Raw genomic sequence first — 16,871 nt, forward strand, 5'->3', positions numbered from 1 at the left:
TCGAAAACATGATGATAAATAAGATTAAATATTTTATTTTTATAAAAATAAAAATCTTAATATAATTTTTGAAATAGTATAAAAATCATAAAAAAGGTAACTAATTAGCCCTATCCTATCACATTTATTCAAGTTGATAATCACGTTGTGAGCTACGAATGGCCGGATGGAGTTCACGGAGAAGTTGTGCTTGGAATAGGATTTCAGACAATTTTTAATTCAGAATGAGCTAACCTCGAATCAGGTGGTCAAACAAAAAAACTACATGATGTGGTCTTCACTTTGGATTTAGAGTCCCTTGTTTGTCATTATTGCCCACTGTTTTTTACTCTCTTTGTGATCATCGAGTTCAACTGTAATCACTATGGCGATTATTATGTTGGAGGCAGATATGAAGAATAACAATCACAGAGATATCTACCAAATTAGTCTTTTTGTGATGTCCTATTTTGTACTTTAATTGAATATTTATATTCATTGAAAGTTTTTATTATTATATTTGAAAGAATATTTTTGGAATTATGTTAGATGTCGCACAAAAAAAAAAAAGAGTTGTGCCTCAATCCGAATTAACTCATTTACACGTATAATAAATAATATAATTAATCATTTGTATTGATCCTACTATTTTGTATCAGTAGTCAAGAAATTCTTGCTGACTAAATTAATTAGCATAATTTAATCGAGTTGATTAATGCCTGACGAGTTAACACAGTATAGTTTAAGGAAATTACAACTAATGACGCATCATCATCGGTCCAGGAGGAACCAAATGATGTCGCATGATTGGTACCGACACATTATATCACTGATGCGTCGGATGGGACCCATCTCCATCAAATGCCATCACCAATCAGAGCTACTTTTACGTGGGGCCCATCTCTATTGAATGAGCGGATACTCGACGAGGAGAGAGAAAGCGGATTCGATTCGGTATTGGATCTCGGGTCCAAACCCATTAAGAAAATTCCGATCGACATATATCACTCGATATCTGTATAATAAGTAATATTTGTTTCTATTGATTTATTTAAATAAACCACATAGCGGACACATCATTCAAGTCCTCTACCGTGGGCTAATGATCAAATTTGACCTCTTTAACCGGTATATTATCAAGATTTAAACCTTTATGGAGCAAATATAAATCTGTATTCATTCAATTAGCTAAACCTAATGGGAATTTTGAAGGTCTCGTGACTACCTCTGTCTAATTGAGGTTAATGCTTTTAGTACATGAGACTCTCGGTAATACAGGAGGATTAATTTACATTTTCCCTTTTATATCCATGACATGAATTATGATTATATAAGTCATGAAGGAACAATCACCTTCTGAGAATAAGAAGAACAATCGACTGGACTAAAAATTTCACAAAATCTAATATTGTATTCGATTAACTATTAAGGAGTCCGAATTTAAATATGACCATAATACTTATTTTTTATCTTAATCTATTGTGAAGCAATGATTCGATCTTGATTAAGCAAATGGAGTAAATCTAAATATCAAATAATGAATATGAGATTTTAGATATACTATCATAAGATAAATGTTTTAGCCGTGTGTTATGTTTGCATGTTAATTTAGATAAAATATAAGTCATAAAATACCTCAAATGCTTTTGATATTTTTATTATCATAGAAATTATTATCATAAAATACCTCAACTAGATTTGAAGTTATATATATATATATATACATAAAACCAAAAAATAATTAAGAAAAATACATGAATCACCGACTTCGGAGGGGTATGTATGCAATTTTGCATTGCATTTTGCTTTATGTGAAAAGCGAAACGTCAGGTACGGAAGGCCACTTTCTTATTGGTAGATTAATTTTGTGGGCCCACAAGATACAATATGCGATGCCGCATTTTTTGTCGACCGTGAATTGGTTAGTACAGGCGATCCCATAAGCCCAAGCTTTCTGCACGGTTCGTGCACTGTGTTTGGTGCCTTCCGACGCGAGCCAAGCGCCGGTTTCCTATCTCTCTCTTCATCACTTTATCTTCCTCCACCGAAAGACCTTTGGTGCTTCTCTACGCCCTCCTTTCCCTTTCCCACCATTACTATGTAGATCCCCTCCGAATCGAACCCGTCGTTTCTCGGATCGTGTCGTTAGAGAGAAGGCGAGGCCGCGAAGCGAACAGGTTGCGTGCAAGCAAAGGAGGGGAGCCATGGTTGTGCTACGGCGGGTGGGGAAGTACGAGGTGGGGCGGACGATCGGAGAGGGCACCTTCGCCAAGGTCAAGTTCGCGCAGAACACGGAGACCGGCGAGAGCGTCGCCATGAAGGTGCTTGACCGTGCCACCATCATCAAGCACAACATGGTCGACCAGGTCTCTCCCTCCTCTTCGGTTGTTCTCTTACGAGGAGAAAAGATGATGGATCTTTGGAATCGATCTGCTCTATCGTAATCGCCTAAGGTGCTTTCTTTTCACTGTTCCGTGCAGATTAAGAGGGAGATTTCTATAATGAAGCTGGTGAGGCATCCTTATGTCGTTCGCCTCCACGAGGTATGACTTCGATTTCTCGATCAATTTCTTACATATGTTTCGTCCCTATCTCTGTTTTCTGCAATTTTCTTTTCGTACCTCCTGAAAAGTGACCATGATTCTGTCGCATGTAGGTGTTGGCAAGCCGGACCAAGATATATATAATCCTTGAATTTATTACCGGCGGCGAATTGTTTGATAAGATTGTAAGGCCTCAAAGTTGCAAACTGCTTTACGAACTTCTACTAATTCCGAAATCTATACACCAGTTTCTGCTGTAGCTTTTGAGCTTCCATTTTACTTTGAATGAATATTTAATTTGTAGACTTTTTTTTGCTTGCACAATTTATTATACAGTGATATTTTATCTATGTCAACCCTATATAATTGGGACTTAATATCTTGCACTATTTTTTTTTTTTTTTTGTATGATTCAGTTGATTTTTACTTAGTATGCATACACTATTCTTTTGGTGACAAGTCAGATATCTGCAGATTCATCATGGAAAACTTAGTGAAGCTGAGTCACGTAGATATTTCCAGCAACTTATTGATGGGGTGCAGTATTGCCACAGCAAGGGCGTCTATCATCGAGATTTGAAGGTGTTAAACTGCTGGATTTACAGAAGAATGTTGTGAAAGTTCTCTTGCATGAAATTCTTAAAGTTGCCTAATTTCATATGCAGCCTGAAAACCTCCTCCTAGATTCGCAAGGAAATCTTAAAATTTCAGATTTTGGTCTCAGTGCCATGCCTGTGCAGGTACGTTCTTTTGAGATTCCTTCTCGGAAGTGATTACCAAATTAAATTTCTTATGCCTTTTTTCTTAATCTCTGTTCAGGGAGTTAGCCTTCTCCGCACTACTTGTGGAACTCCTAATTATGTTGCCCCAGAGGTATGATTGTGAATATTTGTCTTAGCCATCTTTAAATTAGGTTTAGTTGGCATTCCTTGATTATATCCAGTCAGTTACCTTTAAGTTAGGTTATTTTTATTAATTCGGGTTACATGGAGCTAGCAGTTACTTGTATCTAACCTACTTGTTATTTCATGAAGTGATATTGTACAAGATATGATATAGCTAATAGCAATGTGCCATGTTTTATTTGATAACCTTGATGTTGGATTAATCTAAGGTTTAAATATATCCATTGTTGGGCTAGTAGCTTATATACAAAAGCAGAAGATGTTAAAATCCATGGAACATGGAACTTTAAATTTGAGCAAGAGAAAGCATTATCAAGAAATAAAAAATTATTTAGGATGAAAAACAGGTAAAAGAGTGTAATAAAATTATCATGCAGATTACCAGATTATTAGTGAATTTGGACTAATTTTATGCATCGAGGAAAAAGCAGAAACAAACTTGAATTTATAAATTTCATCAGCCATAGAAATCTTTAGATATCAACTGATGTGGCATGAAGGGAAAAAATCCTGTCTATATAAACATATTTGACCTTGGTTGGATATTTCGTAGGCTCTCTGAATCTCCCAACTCTCTGCTGGGAAAGGCAAATGTCCTTCACTTTAAATTGTTTAATTCTCTATGATATATACAAGATATTTCACCTGCTTGACATGTAAGGAAGATAATCCTGCAATCTTGTTTGCAGCCTGACCTAAAATGGGTTGCAGGTAATCTTATACGCACGAGGAGCAGCTTGGCAGTTTATTCTGACTGCAAATGTTAGGACTTGATGTTCAACAGGAACTGAGTCAACTGACAGAAATGCTAATACTCCTTACAAAATATGGTATCTATTAGTTGGGTTGTACTACAGAGACAATCCTCTAGAATTTCTATGCTATTGCCATGGAAGATGATAATCAAGCGAACCTGCAAATCTTATGTGTCCAACTATCAATAATCACATTTAAGTGGGTTAGGTCAAGTAATTCTGTGCATGTATGAAGCGGTCTAAATCTATCTATTCCCTGGACAACTAGCCGATGTCCCAGGTAACAGAAACATAGAGGAAGGAGTGGAACATAATGAGAGAAAAGCATTTTAAAGAAAACACTGATTTATTAGAGGAAATGAAGGCATTCACATGATGATGAAATATGTGTCTTCAAGAGTTTGTCCTTGTGAAGCAAGGCAATTGGTTCATCAGACCATGCATGTTTGAGAGATAGTATGATAAACTTATATGCCTGCCCTCTATCAATCCTTCATCATTGACATCCTACAAAATTAAGCTGGTAAAAGGGCATTATGTGCCCTGTGGTCACAGTCAAATATATATACAATTGTTATCCTGAGGACTACTTCAGTAATGGATTGATGCCACAGGAATGGGCTTGGTTTGACTTGTTTATGTACTTGATCCAAAGCTGGTGATGACATTAATCTGCCTTGGTGATTCCCTAGGTGTCAGCTTGTTTGCACAACATTAGCTTCTGTCCACTGTATGACCATCTAGGATCCCAAGAGTGCCTAGGTGATCACCTAAGCGCCCAGACTTTTATTTGCATACCTTGTTCTATCAATAGCAAAAGTTAAAAAAATTATATTTGCTATGTTCCAAAATATTAAAATTAGATCAAAGAATTTGTTTACTGATGACTTTGATGGATTATTGGATGTTCCAACAACATCCACTGATCCATGAATGATACCTTGAAAACTTATTGAAAGTTATGACTTAATAAACTTAAAAAAGTTTACAGATGCTGTCATTCCATGTTATTTTGGGTTTCTCATGGCTTCCTGTTTGTTCTTTTCAATTGCAACTCATAAACGATGATTTCACTTTTGGCATAATTTGTGTCAATATACCATTCATATTATAGCTGTTCCCAATAACCTTCTCAAGCCTCAATATTTTTAGAATTTTACATGTTTTCATTGATATATCTGGTATTTTTTTTTAATTACATGTTCATGACTTCTTTTTGATCTCTTGCTAGTTATGTAGCACTGATGTCTAATAATTCCACGAATGAACATTGTGCATCAGGTACTCAGTCATAAGGGCTATAATGGTGCCATTGCTGATATCTGGTCATGTGGGGTCATTCTTTATGTTTTATTGGCAGGATATCTTCCATTTGATGAAGTTGATTTGACTACTCTTTATAGCAAGGTATGCAAGTTTTCTTTAGCTATTTTTACATACGGCGTGGTTTGATTTGTTTAGGAAAGCTTCTTGTTGGGTTCTTAATTGCTTAAGTTCTATAATTCCTTACTTCCTTTTCGAGGAGGTCTAGAATCATGTACTTTAATTTTAAATTATTTGTTCTTGTTTGGATGCTTATTTGTAACTTATTCCATAGCATGATGTTCATATCTTTGAAGTGAAAAAAAAAAATCTAATAAGTGGCTTGAACTTTGCTTCGTTTTCCTTTTTTGTTTTTTTTGTTTTACAATTGTGACCTTGTTCCCTGAATTTAATCTTACGTGATTTCATATAATATACACATGCAGTCGTCATCTTAGGAACCTTGTCTTCTAGTGTTTTCCGATGTTTCACTGGCTTGTATGTGAGGAGTCTGATTTCTGGACTGATTTTTGACATTGATGTTAACAGTGACAATCTTATTATGTGACTCACATATTTGGAGTATGCAAAGCATTACATACTGTCAGTGCAATTTTTATTTATTCTCTATAGTATTTTGGGCCAATTTGTGCTGTCTGTGTCATGCTATTTGTGAGCAATATATTCCTGGCATACCAAGTGGGTATGCTTAAACCAGGTGTGTCATGTTCTGTATCTCAGCAATTCTTGTTCTGTTTTTTAAAAATAAAGGAATATGAAAACTAGTGTAAGGTTGAAAAGTTATATGAACTATAGTAATTTACCTTGACAAGCAGTGCCTTCAATATGATTTTCAAAAGCCATGTGAATGCGGTTGCAACTCTGGGTCTGATCATGCCTTGTGGTGAACTTTCACAACCAGCATCATCTTTGAGCAAAAATAGCATTATAATATTAATAGTACACTGAAATCTGTGGGTTGCTTTAACACATATTTGATATATTGATACGCCAAGCCTGTATGTCAGAAAATCGCAACAAAATATGACACAAACATGACTGGCCAAATGACGTGGCATTTTTTTTTTTGTATAATGCTTTTAACACGAGTTACTTCCTTCATATTCTTTCTAGTTGATCTATTGATCACCTAACGCATATGTACTTGGTTTGTTCAACAATTAGTGTTCCGAGCTATGCTACTGAATGTTTAGAATTTTGATAAAATATGGCAACTGTGATGCAAACATAGTTTAACAGATGACAACTTAGAAAGAAGGGATCAAATATCATGTGCCAGCCTGCCAGGTATCAACAGGCATGGTAGAATACCATGTGTGATCCATGTATTGTGCCTGTTTTCGACAGGCTAGGTTATATGTAATATAGCAAAACCGATGCATGCAGGAGCATGTTGTGCATTGATCTGGTTTGGTAAGCACCAATATGTACTCACATATCAGCATGCACAACAAGCACACCAGCATTCTTTACACATTTTACCTTGCTTGTTCTTTCATTGGCATGATTGGGATATTTTCCTAAAGTAATAATACTTCAGTTCATGGCTTCATGCCCATCTACAAATTTGGTGAAATTATGAAAGAATTGATAGTGGAATAGTTTATCTTTATAATTTTTGATTAAGAAGCGAGAAGAGAGATGACTAAGTGTCCATCCTAATTTTGCTACATGAACCATTTATATGCTGTTAGATCGTGCAAATTGCAAAGTATCTAATGTCTCTCAACCTTTTTTAGATATGCAGAAAATGTGCTATTACTCCATATTCTACAGTTTTGGGCCTTCTTTCTTCTTGTGCTGTTTAGTAGGATATCGTTAAAACTTAACAAACATGAAAAGTCTTGCACTTCTAATTGTATGCCTATTTTTTATGACATTATCATATAACTTCTGCAAAACTTAGATAATTGTATATAGTTGTACTTGTATCTAAACATGATGTTCTGCTTAGTTATTACCTGATTTTTAATGTCAGTTTCTTCTAAAGTTAAATATATGTCAGGTATTCTATGTGGTTTATTGTTCTAAACTTTTATTTGGTCTTGTTTTAAAAACTACATACAGATTGAGAAAGCAGAATTTTCTTGTCCTTCGTGGTTTTCCATCGGTGCAAAATCCCTTCTATGTAAAATTCTGGATCCTAACCCTGAGACTGTAAGTAGTTGTTTCCTCTTACTTTGTTTGTGAGTATTCATTTAGACCAGCAGACCAATGACCACATACCTTTTATTTTCTGTAGAGATCTTTTACCTGTTATGGGATGGATACTACTGGTTACACATGTTTGAGAGGAGTTTGTTATTTGTATATTTGTCTGTGGCTCAGTTGTATATTTGTTTTTTTATAGGATAGATACTGCAGGTTACACCTGTAATAGCATCTGTTATTTGGCATAGACACTGCAGGTTACATGTGCTAAGGAGACCGGTCGATGTGGTAGTTAAAAAAAGATTGAAGAAATTAATATTAATAGTGTGGAAAGTAGTAGGGGGAGTCCTAAAAAGACTTTAGAAAATACAAATAAATATTTATGTTCTTAGTTTAACGAAGGATATTGCTTTGTATATAGCTCAATGGCAGCTAAAGATCCATGTAGCTGCAACTTCTTGTTGTTGTAGCATAGTTTGGTTAAGTATCTGATAAGCAACATGACTTGTTTTGACAATCATTGGAAAAATATGGAACTATCTATTACTATTAAAATAAATATAATAAAACTAAATTAAGGGCATAATTGGCATTGTTTTGATTTCGCTCTTTAAAAAACATGTTCATTTTTGTATTTGTTTATGCTTTGTTTTCCAAAAGTATGTTTGTTAGTCAACACTTAAAGGTCACCGTGAGTACAAACCTGAATAGGCCCTGAGGTGAAACGCAAGGTTTGCCTGCGCTAGTCATATCAAGATGTACCAATTGGTGTGTACCATACTGATAGGCAAGGTTTTTAATTTCGAATAATACCGCTCGTATCGGGCGGTATGTACTGGTTTGTCAACAGACCGGTACACGGACTGGCCGTTACTGGGCTGTAGCATTGATCGGTGACGAAGAAGAAAGAACGGGAGAAGAAAGAGGTTGGTGATGGAGAAGAAAGAAGAAAACCTGGAGATCCGGTGCGGCGACGAAGCCTCGACGACGTCGCGGGAGAAGCGATTTCTTCTCCCCAACATAAGAAACCGAGCGAGGCGAAGCCTCTTTTGTTTTTGCGCAGGGAAACCGGGCGAGTCACCTCGGCGACGTCCCCTTTCCCTGTTTTTTTTTGTGGGGAAACCGAGCGATGTCGCTTCGACGACGTCGCCTTTCTCTGTTTTTTTTTTGCGCCGGGAAACTGAGGCGACATCGCTTTTCCCTTTGCGCAGGGAAACCGAGTGCTCCTGTCGTCATCATCGTTTTATATATATATATATATATATATATATATATATATATATATATATATATATATATATATATATATATATATATATATATATATACATACCGAGCAATATACTGAAATGTACTGCTCGATATACTTATATCGTACCATACCGAACTGACATCGAAACTCCGATACGGTATGAAATTACAAATCTTGCTGATAGGATGTCAGCAGATCATCTCATTTTGTGCCAAGGTATGTGTGTCTTAGTTTGTGCCTCTTGACATTTGGTGGGATGAACAATTTGTCCAATTTGGGGAATGGCTGAGCAATTTGTTAGATCCTAAAGAATACATGAATAGTTCACTAATCCTATGAATACGAGAAATTGAGAGACTAATCCTCACTTCAACATATTCTATATATATTTTAAAAATTAAAAGTTAAAAAATATTATTAGAATTTTATGAACTTCACAGATTTTACATGTTTCATTCAAGAATGTAAAACAATATATGAATATAAACACATTTAGCAAATGTGCTTCGAAAATTGGTTTCTAAGCTTTTACTTATGGAAACAAGCACAGTAGACAAATAATACAGAAAATAATTTAATCATTCTTTTTAAAGCTTGAGGCTTGAGCCATGGATCCAAATTATCAACCTTAAAAAAATGTTGGCTAACCTGGAGAAGCCTTTGTTGGCTAAAGCCTAACTGAGCTATTGATTATTGTTTGGGCATCAAAGAAATGCATTATGGGCCACCTGATAGGTCACCTTTCAGAATAATGTTGTCTTGTTGCTATTGTCTGGGAGGCCTCATACTGTTTAGAGATAAAACATTGTCTGGAGACAGAAGAACTAATATTTTGACCTGTGTTGTCTTTCCTAATTCCTTCTGGTGATCAAGTTCCCATCAGACTCTAGGGTGTAGTGCTTGAGTTTTATGTATTTGCATAGTTGGACATTGGATTATACAACAATGAATATATATTTCTGCCCAAGAAAATGAATGAAATGCCTCTAACTGCCAATGCTAGCTAAACTATGGATTATGAATTAGAAATGATAGCAACAATCACTTATTGGGTCATTGAGTTTTTAGAATTGCTAAGAATGACTGTCAAATATGGTACAAAGTCACCAACAACCTCGTCAGCTATATATATGTCATCATTTGCACCTTATCTTGCTCTAGGGTAAATATTCATAGAATGTTTCTTCAGACTGGGATATGTGAACATATTTTAATAATATAGAATTAAGCATCTTTGTAAATGCTTGGATGTTGTAAAATGTTTGAGAGGGCTGCTTGACTGCATGAGGAAGGGAATCTTTCTTCTCTTTATTGTGCAACTTTGTGATGTGAACATTCACTATTTTTTAAGTTGATAGCTATGTTGTTTTTCATGATTCAAACGGACAATTGTAGCTTATTCTTATCCATGTAACACTTAATTAATTACATTCTTCATACTTGTGCAGCGTATGAGAATAGAAGAGATCAGAAATGATGACTGGTTCAAGAAAAATTATGTGCCTGTTAGTGAGGTGGAAACTGAGGATATTAACCTCGATGATGTGTTTGCTGCTTTTGATGACCCTGAGGTATTTCCCAAGATGCTTGCCATGGTTTATTGTGTTGCTTTCCTATTTGTTCCTTAGTTGCATTTCTTCTCATTGGTAAATAGCTCGATGTAATCCATGGCAATATTGTGCACATTTCTTATTAGAGATTTTGGGTCTATTAGCAGGCAAGTGAGCAATCTAGGAATGAGGAGTTGGGTCCGCTGAATCTCAATGCATTTGATCTTATAATTCTCTCACAAGGACTGAATCTTTCAGCATTATTTGACCGAAGGCAGGTACGTGGCTTTATGCAGGTTCATTTGGCTATTACAAACACAAATACACAGATTTTTATTTCATTATTGTTTCCATCTTGCTTGATTTACTTTCTTCCAATGATCAGTAATCAACAATACAATTTGTGAAACTGATCCATGACTTTATTTACATCAACTATACCATATCATATGTCTCTGTTTTCTGTAATATTTCTATAATATTTAGTTTCTTATAATTAATTTCTGATCATGGATGCAATTTTAGATGATGTTCTTTTAGTGTAGTTAGTATTTTTTGGACTTTGTAATCGGATAAAGAGATATATCTTCACATGATCAGACCCAAGATAAGAGTTATATCATGGCAATGAGATGTAATTGGCCGGTCTAGACAACCAAAGTTTGTAAGATGAGTACCAGACCTTTTTTCTGAATGATCTTACTTAAGTATCTTAGATCGCCTGAGAAGCTGTTTATCTTGGTGTTAGGTTCATGTTATTTTAATTGTAAATAGGCCTACATATTAAAGTAGATTGCATTAATAATGTAGAAGCCCAGGTTAATTTGAGAACAAAATGCCCACTATTCTTTGTTCTTGCTATAGTCCTTGGACATGAATTTCATGTCACAAGCGAAGTGCCAAACACATTGGGTTGTCTTACCTAACCAGTTGATATGAGAAAACCATACAAGGAGAGGAAATGAGTTAAAAAAAGGTAGATAAAAGAGATAGGAGGTATTCAGATGGTTCTTAGAGGATATTGACAAGCTTAGAGTTTCTTTGGGATCTGACTGACAACTTTTCACATCTTCTAATAGGTGTTATGTGCATGCTATAGAATATTAGGCTTTTTGCATTGTATCTCTGATTGCAGATATTCCAAGATGCTTGACTTCAAGGATAGATGCATATGATTGCAGATCTAGGGCTCTATTTATCAACTGTTTGCACTCGATTCCCTCTTCTGCTCCTGATATTCGCTGTTCTTAAATTAACAGTTATATCTGCAATTTGATTTCTTCATATATTTGTCATGTTCCTTGCAACTCAAAGGCCATTGTCGTTCTGTGCAATGTAGCAATTGATCATACATCATCATCTTTGAGTTCTTGATTTTCTTGCTGCTAACAATTGATGATACCATCTTTAAGAAACCATATACATAATGACATTTAGTTTTTCTCATAATAGCATTCCCCTATGCGACTTGAATTATGAATCTTTTTTGAAGGATTATACAAGACACGAAACCCGCTTCCTATCTTGCAAATCGGCTAGAGTTGTCTTGTCAAGCATGGAGGTTGTTGCACAATCAATGGGCTTTAAGACTCACATTCGTAATTATAAGGTGATACGTTACTGAGTCACTGATTTGGAATGGTTGCTGTTCTATGTGCATTAAAAGACTTATTAATTTGATTTGCAGCTTTACCTGTGTTCATAGTATCTAGAAACTTAGCTTACAACAGTTTTCTCTCATTACTGAATTATATTTCCATTTTGAATTGTTCTTAGTTCAAATAAGACCTCAAGAATGGATTGTAGTTATCACTTATCAGATTATAGAACATATACATAAGTAAGAATTGTCAATCCATTTGTAATATTCTCCAATAATTGAAATTGCTACTTTTGTTAATCATGTTATAACAAGAATAATATAATTTGAGATGATTAGATGCTTATCTAAAATAATTCTAACATTGTCCAACTCCATTCTGCTCCTAGTGCTCTGGAAGTTCTTGTTCAACTGCAGGAGTTGATAGGTACATGTAAGATGCTAATGAAGAAAGATGGCTGGTCAATTATTCTTGAGGACTTTCTGCTAAATCCTTGTGCTTATGTTATTTATTAAAAGTTTCGTTGTTAATTGGACCATCTTGAGATCAATACACATGCTTCCTAGATGGGAAATGAATAATTAGTTGTTCAAAACAGCACTACTGTTAATATACTGGAAGGCAAAAAAAGTGGCCGTCGTTATATTTGTTTATTTTATTTTTGTTGATCACTCTTTAGATGCAATTTGTATTTGACTCTGTTCATCTTTTTTAGTGGTTGTAATGTTAGTGAACCTACAGATAGTTGGATGTTTACTTCCCAATCTCTGATGTGATGCCAATCTGCAGATGAGGGTAGAAGGCCTCACAGCAAATAAAGCCACTCATCTTTCAGTTATGATAGAAGTAAGTTAGCTACTTTATTTTCTAATGTGTACAACCGTTGTTAGCATATAGTGTTTTGGTGATGCATTGAACGTTCTGTAATATTCATTTGATTTCTTTTTCCTGGAAATTGAATCAGATCTTTGAAATAGCTCCATCATTTTTAATGGTGGAAATTCAGAGAGCAGCAGGAGAAGCAGCAGATTATCTCAAGGTTAGTCTTAATTGCCTGCTGTCCGAGATTAACTTTTAAGTGAATAGGATAAATGCCATTCTTGTATCTTCTGTTTTGTTTCTTTAAGCATACATACTCACTATTCATTTTTTTAGTATTTGTTATTCAATGTGGCAGAAGGGATTCAAATTTCAAACTATTAAGGCTTTGTCTGATTTGGAGATTCCTTGGATATTTCCTTTGAAATATGAGGATTTCAAGCCAACACCCTCTTTTCCCACCAGTAAATAGGCAACTTAGAGATGTTAGTCAAGGATTTGGATTCTTGTGGTACCCAATGACCAACAAAACATGAAAAGGAGATTCGAATATGGAAATCCCAGGTTGGAATTTCAATAATGCAGCCAAATAAAACAATGGAGACTAGGACTGATAATAGGCTTGAGTTGGTTCAATTCGTGGAGTCAAGCCCCAATTGTGCCAGACTAGGGCCTAGCCGCATGGGCTTTTTAGCCTTAATCAAGCAAACCACAAACAAGCTGAAGATGAACTTGTTGACCTTGGCTTGGTTTGGCTAAGATCAACCCAGAGAGCTTAGAGTCTTGACAATAAATCTCAGAATAAACAAGCAAGATGAGACAACTGCCATCATATCTGCTAAAGAGTCAGGTAATTGAGATTCTAAAGATCTGCAAATTGAGGCTACAGGTGGGATTCAAAACCTCATGTGATGTTGATATGATGGTGGCATACCACAATCGTCTTGCAGTGTGATACATGGTTTATTTCAAGCGGGCATTCAGGTCTATTCAAGCATGAAATGGGCAGTCTAAACCAAGCAAAATAAACAAAGCTAAAAGCAGGTGGACAGTGGCACAAAAATATATAAGCAAGTTATGAACATGCAATTTTCCCAAATGGTAGATAGTGAAATCAAATATTTTAGACAAGATTAAAATAAGAATATTAAAAATCTTCAGTGAGAACTTGAAGCTATTATACCTTGTGACTGAGAACTATAACTGGGAACTATCGAACCATTTGATCTCTGTGGTGTTCTTCAATGAATACATATTTTGTGTACTGCATCAAAGTCGAACAAACTTTCACCTGTATGGTAATTGAGATGCAGCAAGAGAAGAAAAATGTTGAAGACAATTTAGCAAGTTGAAGCAATTATGAAGCTGCAGAAACATGCATATTTTATTTCCAGAATGTATCTATGAGTTGAAAATTAAAATGAACTTACATCCCACTGTCTAGGCCTTTTCCATTTCTGCATGTGTTCTTGAAGTACGTGACTAGTTGTTCACTTCATCCGCAGTTTAATAAAAACTTCTGTAGCAAGCTGGATGATATTATCTGGAAGTCAGCTATCGAGAAGAGCAAATCGCATATCACCAGAATGCCAAAACGCTGAAATTTCATTGTTTCAGTCATTGCTATAGGTAGCTACCCTGCCACAACGTCCATTCTTTGTAGTATCAAATGGTCTGTTCATGCTTGATGCTCTTTCATATCTTGTTCAGTATTACATCGTTTTCTTGTATCTCCAACTTTTTAAACTCAATATATAGTTTTCGTTTCTTTGTGTACATTTATGGTTGCAGGTGTCACATAGTTACATTGCAGCTGCAAATATTTTCGTATGTGATGTAACGTTTTATTTTTATTTTTTGTTTTTGCTCGAGAAGTGGACACACGAGGAATACTTTATTTTTAGAAACGGCCGAGCTCCTGTTGTTGGCATCAGATTTTCCAGGCATCAGTATCTTTTGCAGAAATCAGGTATCCTCCATCCCCAATTTTTTCTTCACTTGTATGTGGCAGGAGCTCATCAGACTGGTACTTTGTGAGATAATATCATCAATTGTAACTGGTATTTTCATTAGGAGTGTCGAGATGAATGTATATTTGGATCATGGGGGTGCTTTGTGATGTAAAGTTATGTCTGAAATATGTGATCATCCATTTGAACAGTAAAATTTTCGATGTAGTTTTATCTTTGCAAGTGATCCATGAACAAAATGGACAATAGCATAGCTGCTAGGGACATGGCCAACACCTCAACACAAAGATGATTGTCACCTCAGTACCATGTGGAGCAACCTGGTTGAATGTGGCTGATGTGATCACGATCTCTAGGCGGTAAGGCATTACCGACTTTGTCGTGCCCTCATTTCTCTGGATTCGACGTAGTACAATTCTATGAAGGTCGCCGAATATGTGAAATTGTGCCCGACATCATTGTTTGCGAATGTAATGTTCCAACAGTTGTATTATAAATGAGTGTCTTAGGTGCAGTTTTAGGGAGATTCTATTTGGCTTGTCATTCTCGGTCTTTGTTGACACCTTGATGTTCAAGCTAACTACATCAAACATAGGCACCGTGGGGCTTTCTTTGTTCGGTGCGCCTACGATGCAACTTGCAAGATTCGACGTCTTTTTAATTTTGCTATCCTTGACATCCTCGTGAGAAAGACACGGAATAGGATTCCAGTTGGTGGAAGTTTCCACATTGCATTCGATTTGGATAATCAGATTTTCGCTTAACAAAACCAATATATAGTAGCATATTGCTTTGCTATGCTAACAATAGTATACTGACATTTCAATTGTTGGATATTATGATTAATCGATCTAAGGGGGTATACCTTTTAGTTGCTAGATATTATGATAAATCAATATGAGTGAGAGGTTAATTATAAATTATCTTCGGTAGTTATTATCTTTAACGTTCTGATTTTTATATTTTAAAAAATTACATTGGTATCATTATTATAGTTATGAAACTGAAATGTTTAGATATATTTATCGTAACGATATCGGTTTTATCGATAGAAATATGAAAACAAAAGGTAAAAAGATAATTTTAACGATCTTTCATAAACTTAGCTAGATTTGCTTGAAATCATACGGTATACCCTTGCGTGTCTGTTCGTAAAGGTCAATCTCCCCGAAACCTCCTATGATCCTTTAGGACATATAAAAAAGAAAATGAGTTAAAAAAAATGTTTCATTCAAGATCCACAAGTAATCATTTCAGCAAACACTTCATAGCCAATGCAAATTACAAACATAGACTTCACGAGCTCTGAATGATCGTACAACAAAGGGTTGAATGATCGCACAACAAAGGGTTCAAAATGATATACTATAGACCAAAATATCCACAAGTGCCCATATAACATAACTTTCGCTTCCAAACCTAAAGCAACCACCAAAGCCAACCAAAATAGGGCTGCTAAGCCTACTGTCAGCCCTCTATATGTTAAGCAAAGCATAAACAAAATTAAAAGATACAGATATACATGAGCATTGTGTCAAACACATCGTTTACAATTTTGTCTGTGACATTCTCTTCCACTTATTCCTTCGACATCCTCGTCGAAGCCTTTACAAACACTGTATCTCCTCGCTTTTGTTAAGTCTTCAATCTTCTGTTACAGCTGCAATGCGCCTCTTGGCTCCCAAATGTACTTCGTCGTTATTGTTGAGTAGTCGAACTTTGATCTGTCATGCTGCTTCAACTCGCCAATGACTTTGATTTTAGTGTGGGCTTGGTTGAGTTGTGCTGATCCCTGTTAGTTCTTGCGGATCCCTCAAATGAAGGAAAAAATCATCCTTGATATACGCTAGTCTCTCAAATGTCTCATGCCGCTTGAATTGAGTGGATGCTTGTTAGAGCTTTAATGAGCATCGCCTTGTAGACTTTGACGTTTTTGGGTCATTCCTCTGCAAAATTTGTCCATCAATTCTTCTTTCACTTAGTTGCCACTTCCAAATATGTTCGTATCACTTCTGCTTTCGAT

General features: G+C 35.6%; 1 protein-coding gene across 7 annotated transcripts; it reads left to right on the forward strand.

Moving 5' to 3' along the window:
* The first annotated feature begins 1,976 nt into the window (after window positions 1-1,976).
* On the forward strand, window positions 1,977-15,362 carry LOC135648414 (CBL-interacting protein kinase 8-like). 7 transcript variants are annotated; one of them, XR_010500959.1, is made up of 16 exons: window positions 1,980-2,345; window positions 2,460-2,522; window positions 2,636-2,707; window positions 2,997-3,104; window positions 3,188-3,262; window positions 3,342-3,395; window positions 5,464-5,589; window positions 7,573-7,662; window positions 10,357-10,479; window positions 10,623-10,736; window positions 11,951-12,067; window positions 12,849-12,905; window positions 13,024-13,098; window positions 14,384-14,507; window positions 14,670-14,847; window positions 15,057-15,362. XR_010500959.1 is itself a non-coding variant. In XM_065166118.1 (15 exons), the coding sequence occupies exons 1-14, from the start codon at window positions 2,184-2,186 to the stop codon at window positions 14,477-14,479; spliced, it is 1,329 nt and encodes a 442-aa protein (XP_065022190.1). In that variant the 5' UTR covers window positions 1,979-2,183; the 3' UTR covers window positions 14,480-14,507; window positions 14,670-15,063. The 7 variants fall into 7 exon arrangements, 4 of the variants coding, with proteins under 4 accessions (XP_065022190.1, XP_065022173.1, XP_065022181.1 ...); XR_010500960.1 differs by having other exon boundaries at window positions 14,754-14,847; XM_065166118.1 differs by having other exon boundaries at window positions 1,979-2,345; window positions 10,626-10,736; window positions 14,670-15,063.
* The last annotated feature ends 1,509 nt before the right edge of the window (window positions 15,363-16,871 follow it).

This window comes from Musa acuminata, chromosome BXJ1-4 (genome assembly GCF_036884655.1).
Source record: "Musa acuminata AAA Group cultivar baxijiao chromosome BXJ1-4, Cavendish_Baxijiao_AAA, whole genome shotgun sequence".
Lineage (NCBI taxonomy): Eukaryota > Viridiplantae > Streptophyta > Magnoliopsida > Zingiberales > Musaceae > Musa > Musa acuminata.

Excerpts from the sequence above, each read along its gene's own strand:
- LOC135648414 (XM_065166101.1), top strand. The coding sequence starts at position 2,184 with ATGGTTGTGCTACGGCGGGTGGGGAAGTACGAGGTGGGGCGGACGATC. Across the intron at positions 3,396-5,463 it reads CTAATTATGTTGCCCCAGAG|GTACTCAGTCATAAGGGCTA; the intron begins GTATGATTGTGA and ends ATTGTGCATCAG. Across the intron at positions 12,068-12,848 it reads CTCACATTCGTAATTATAAG|ATGAGGGTAGAAGGCCTCAC; the intron begins GTGATACGTTAC and ends GCCAATCTGCAG.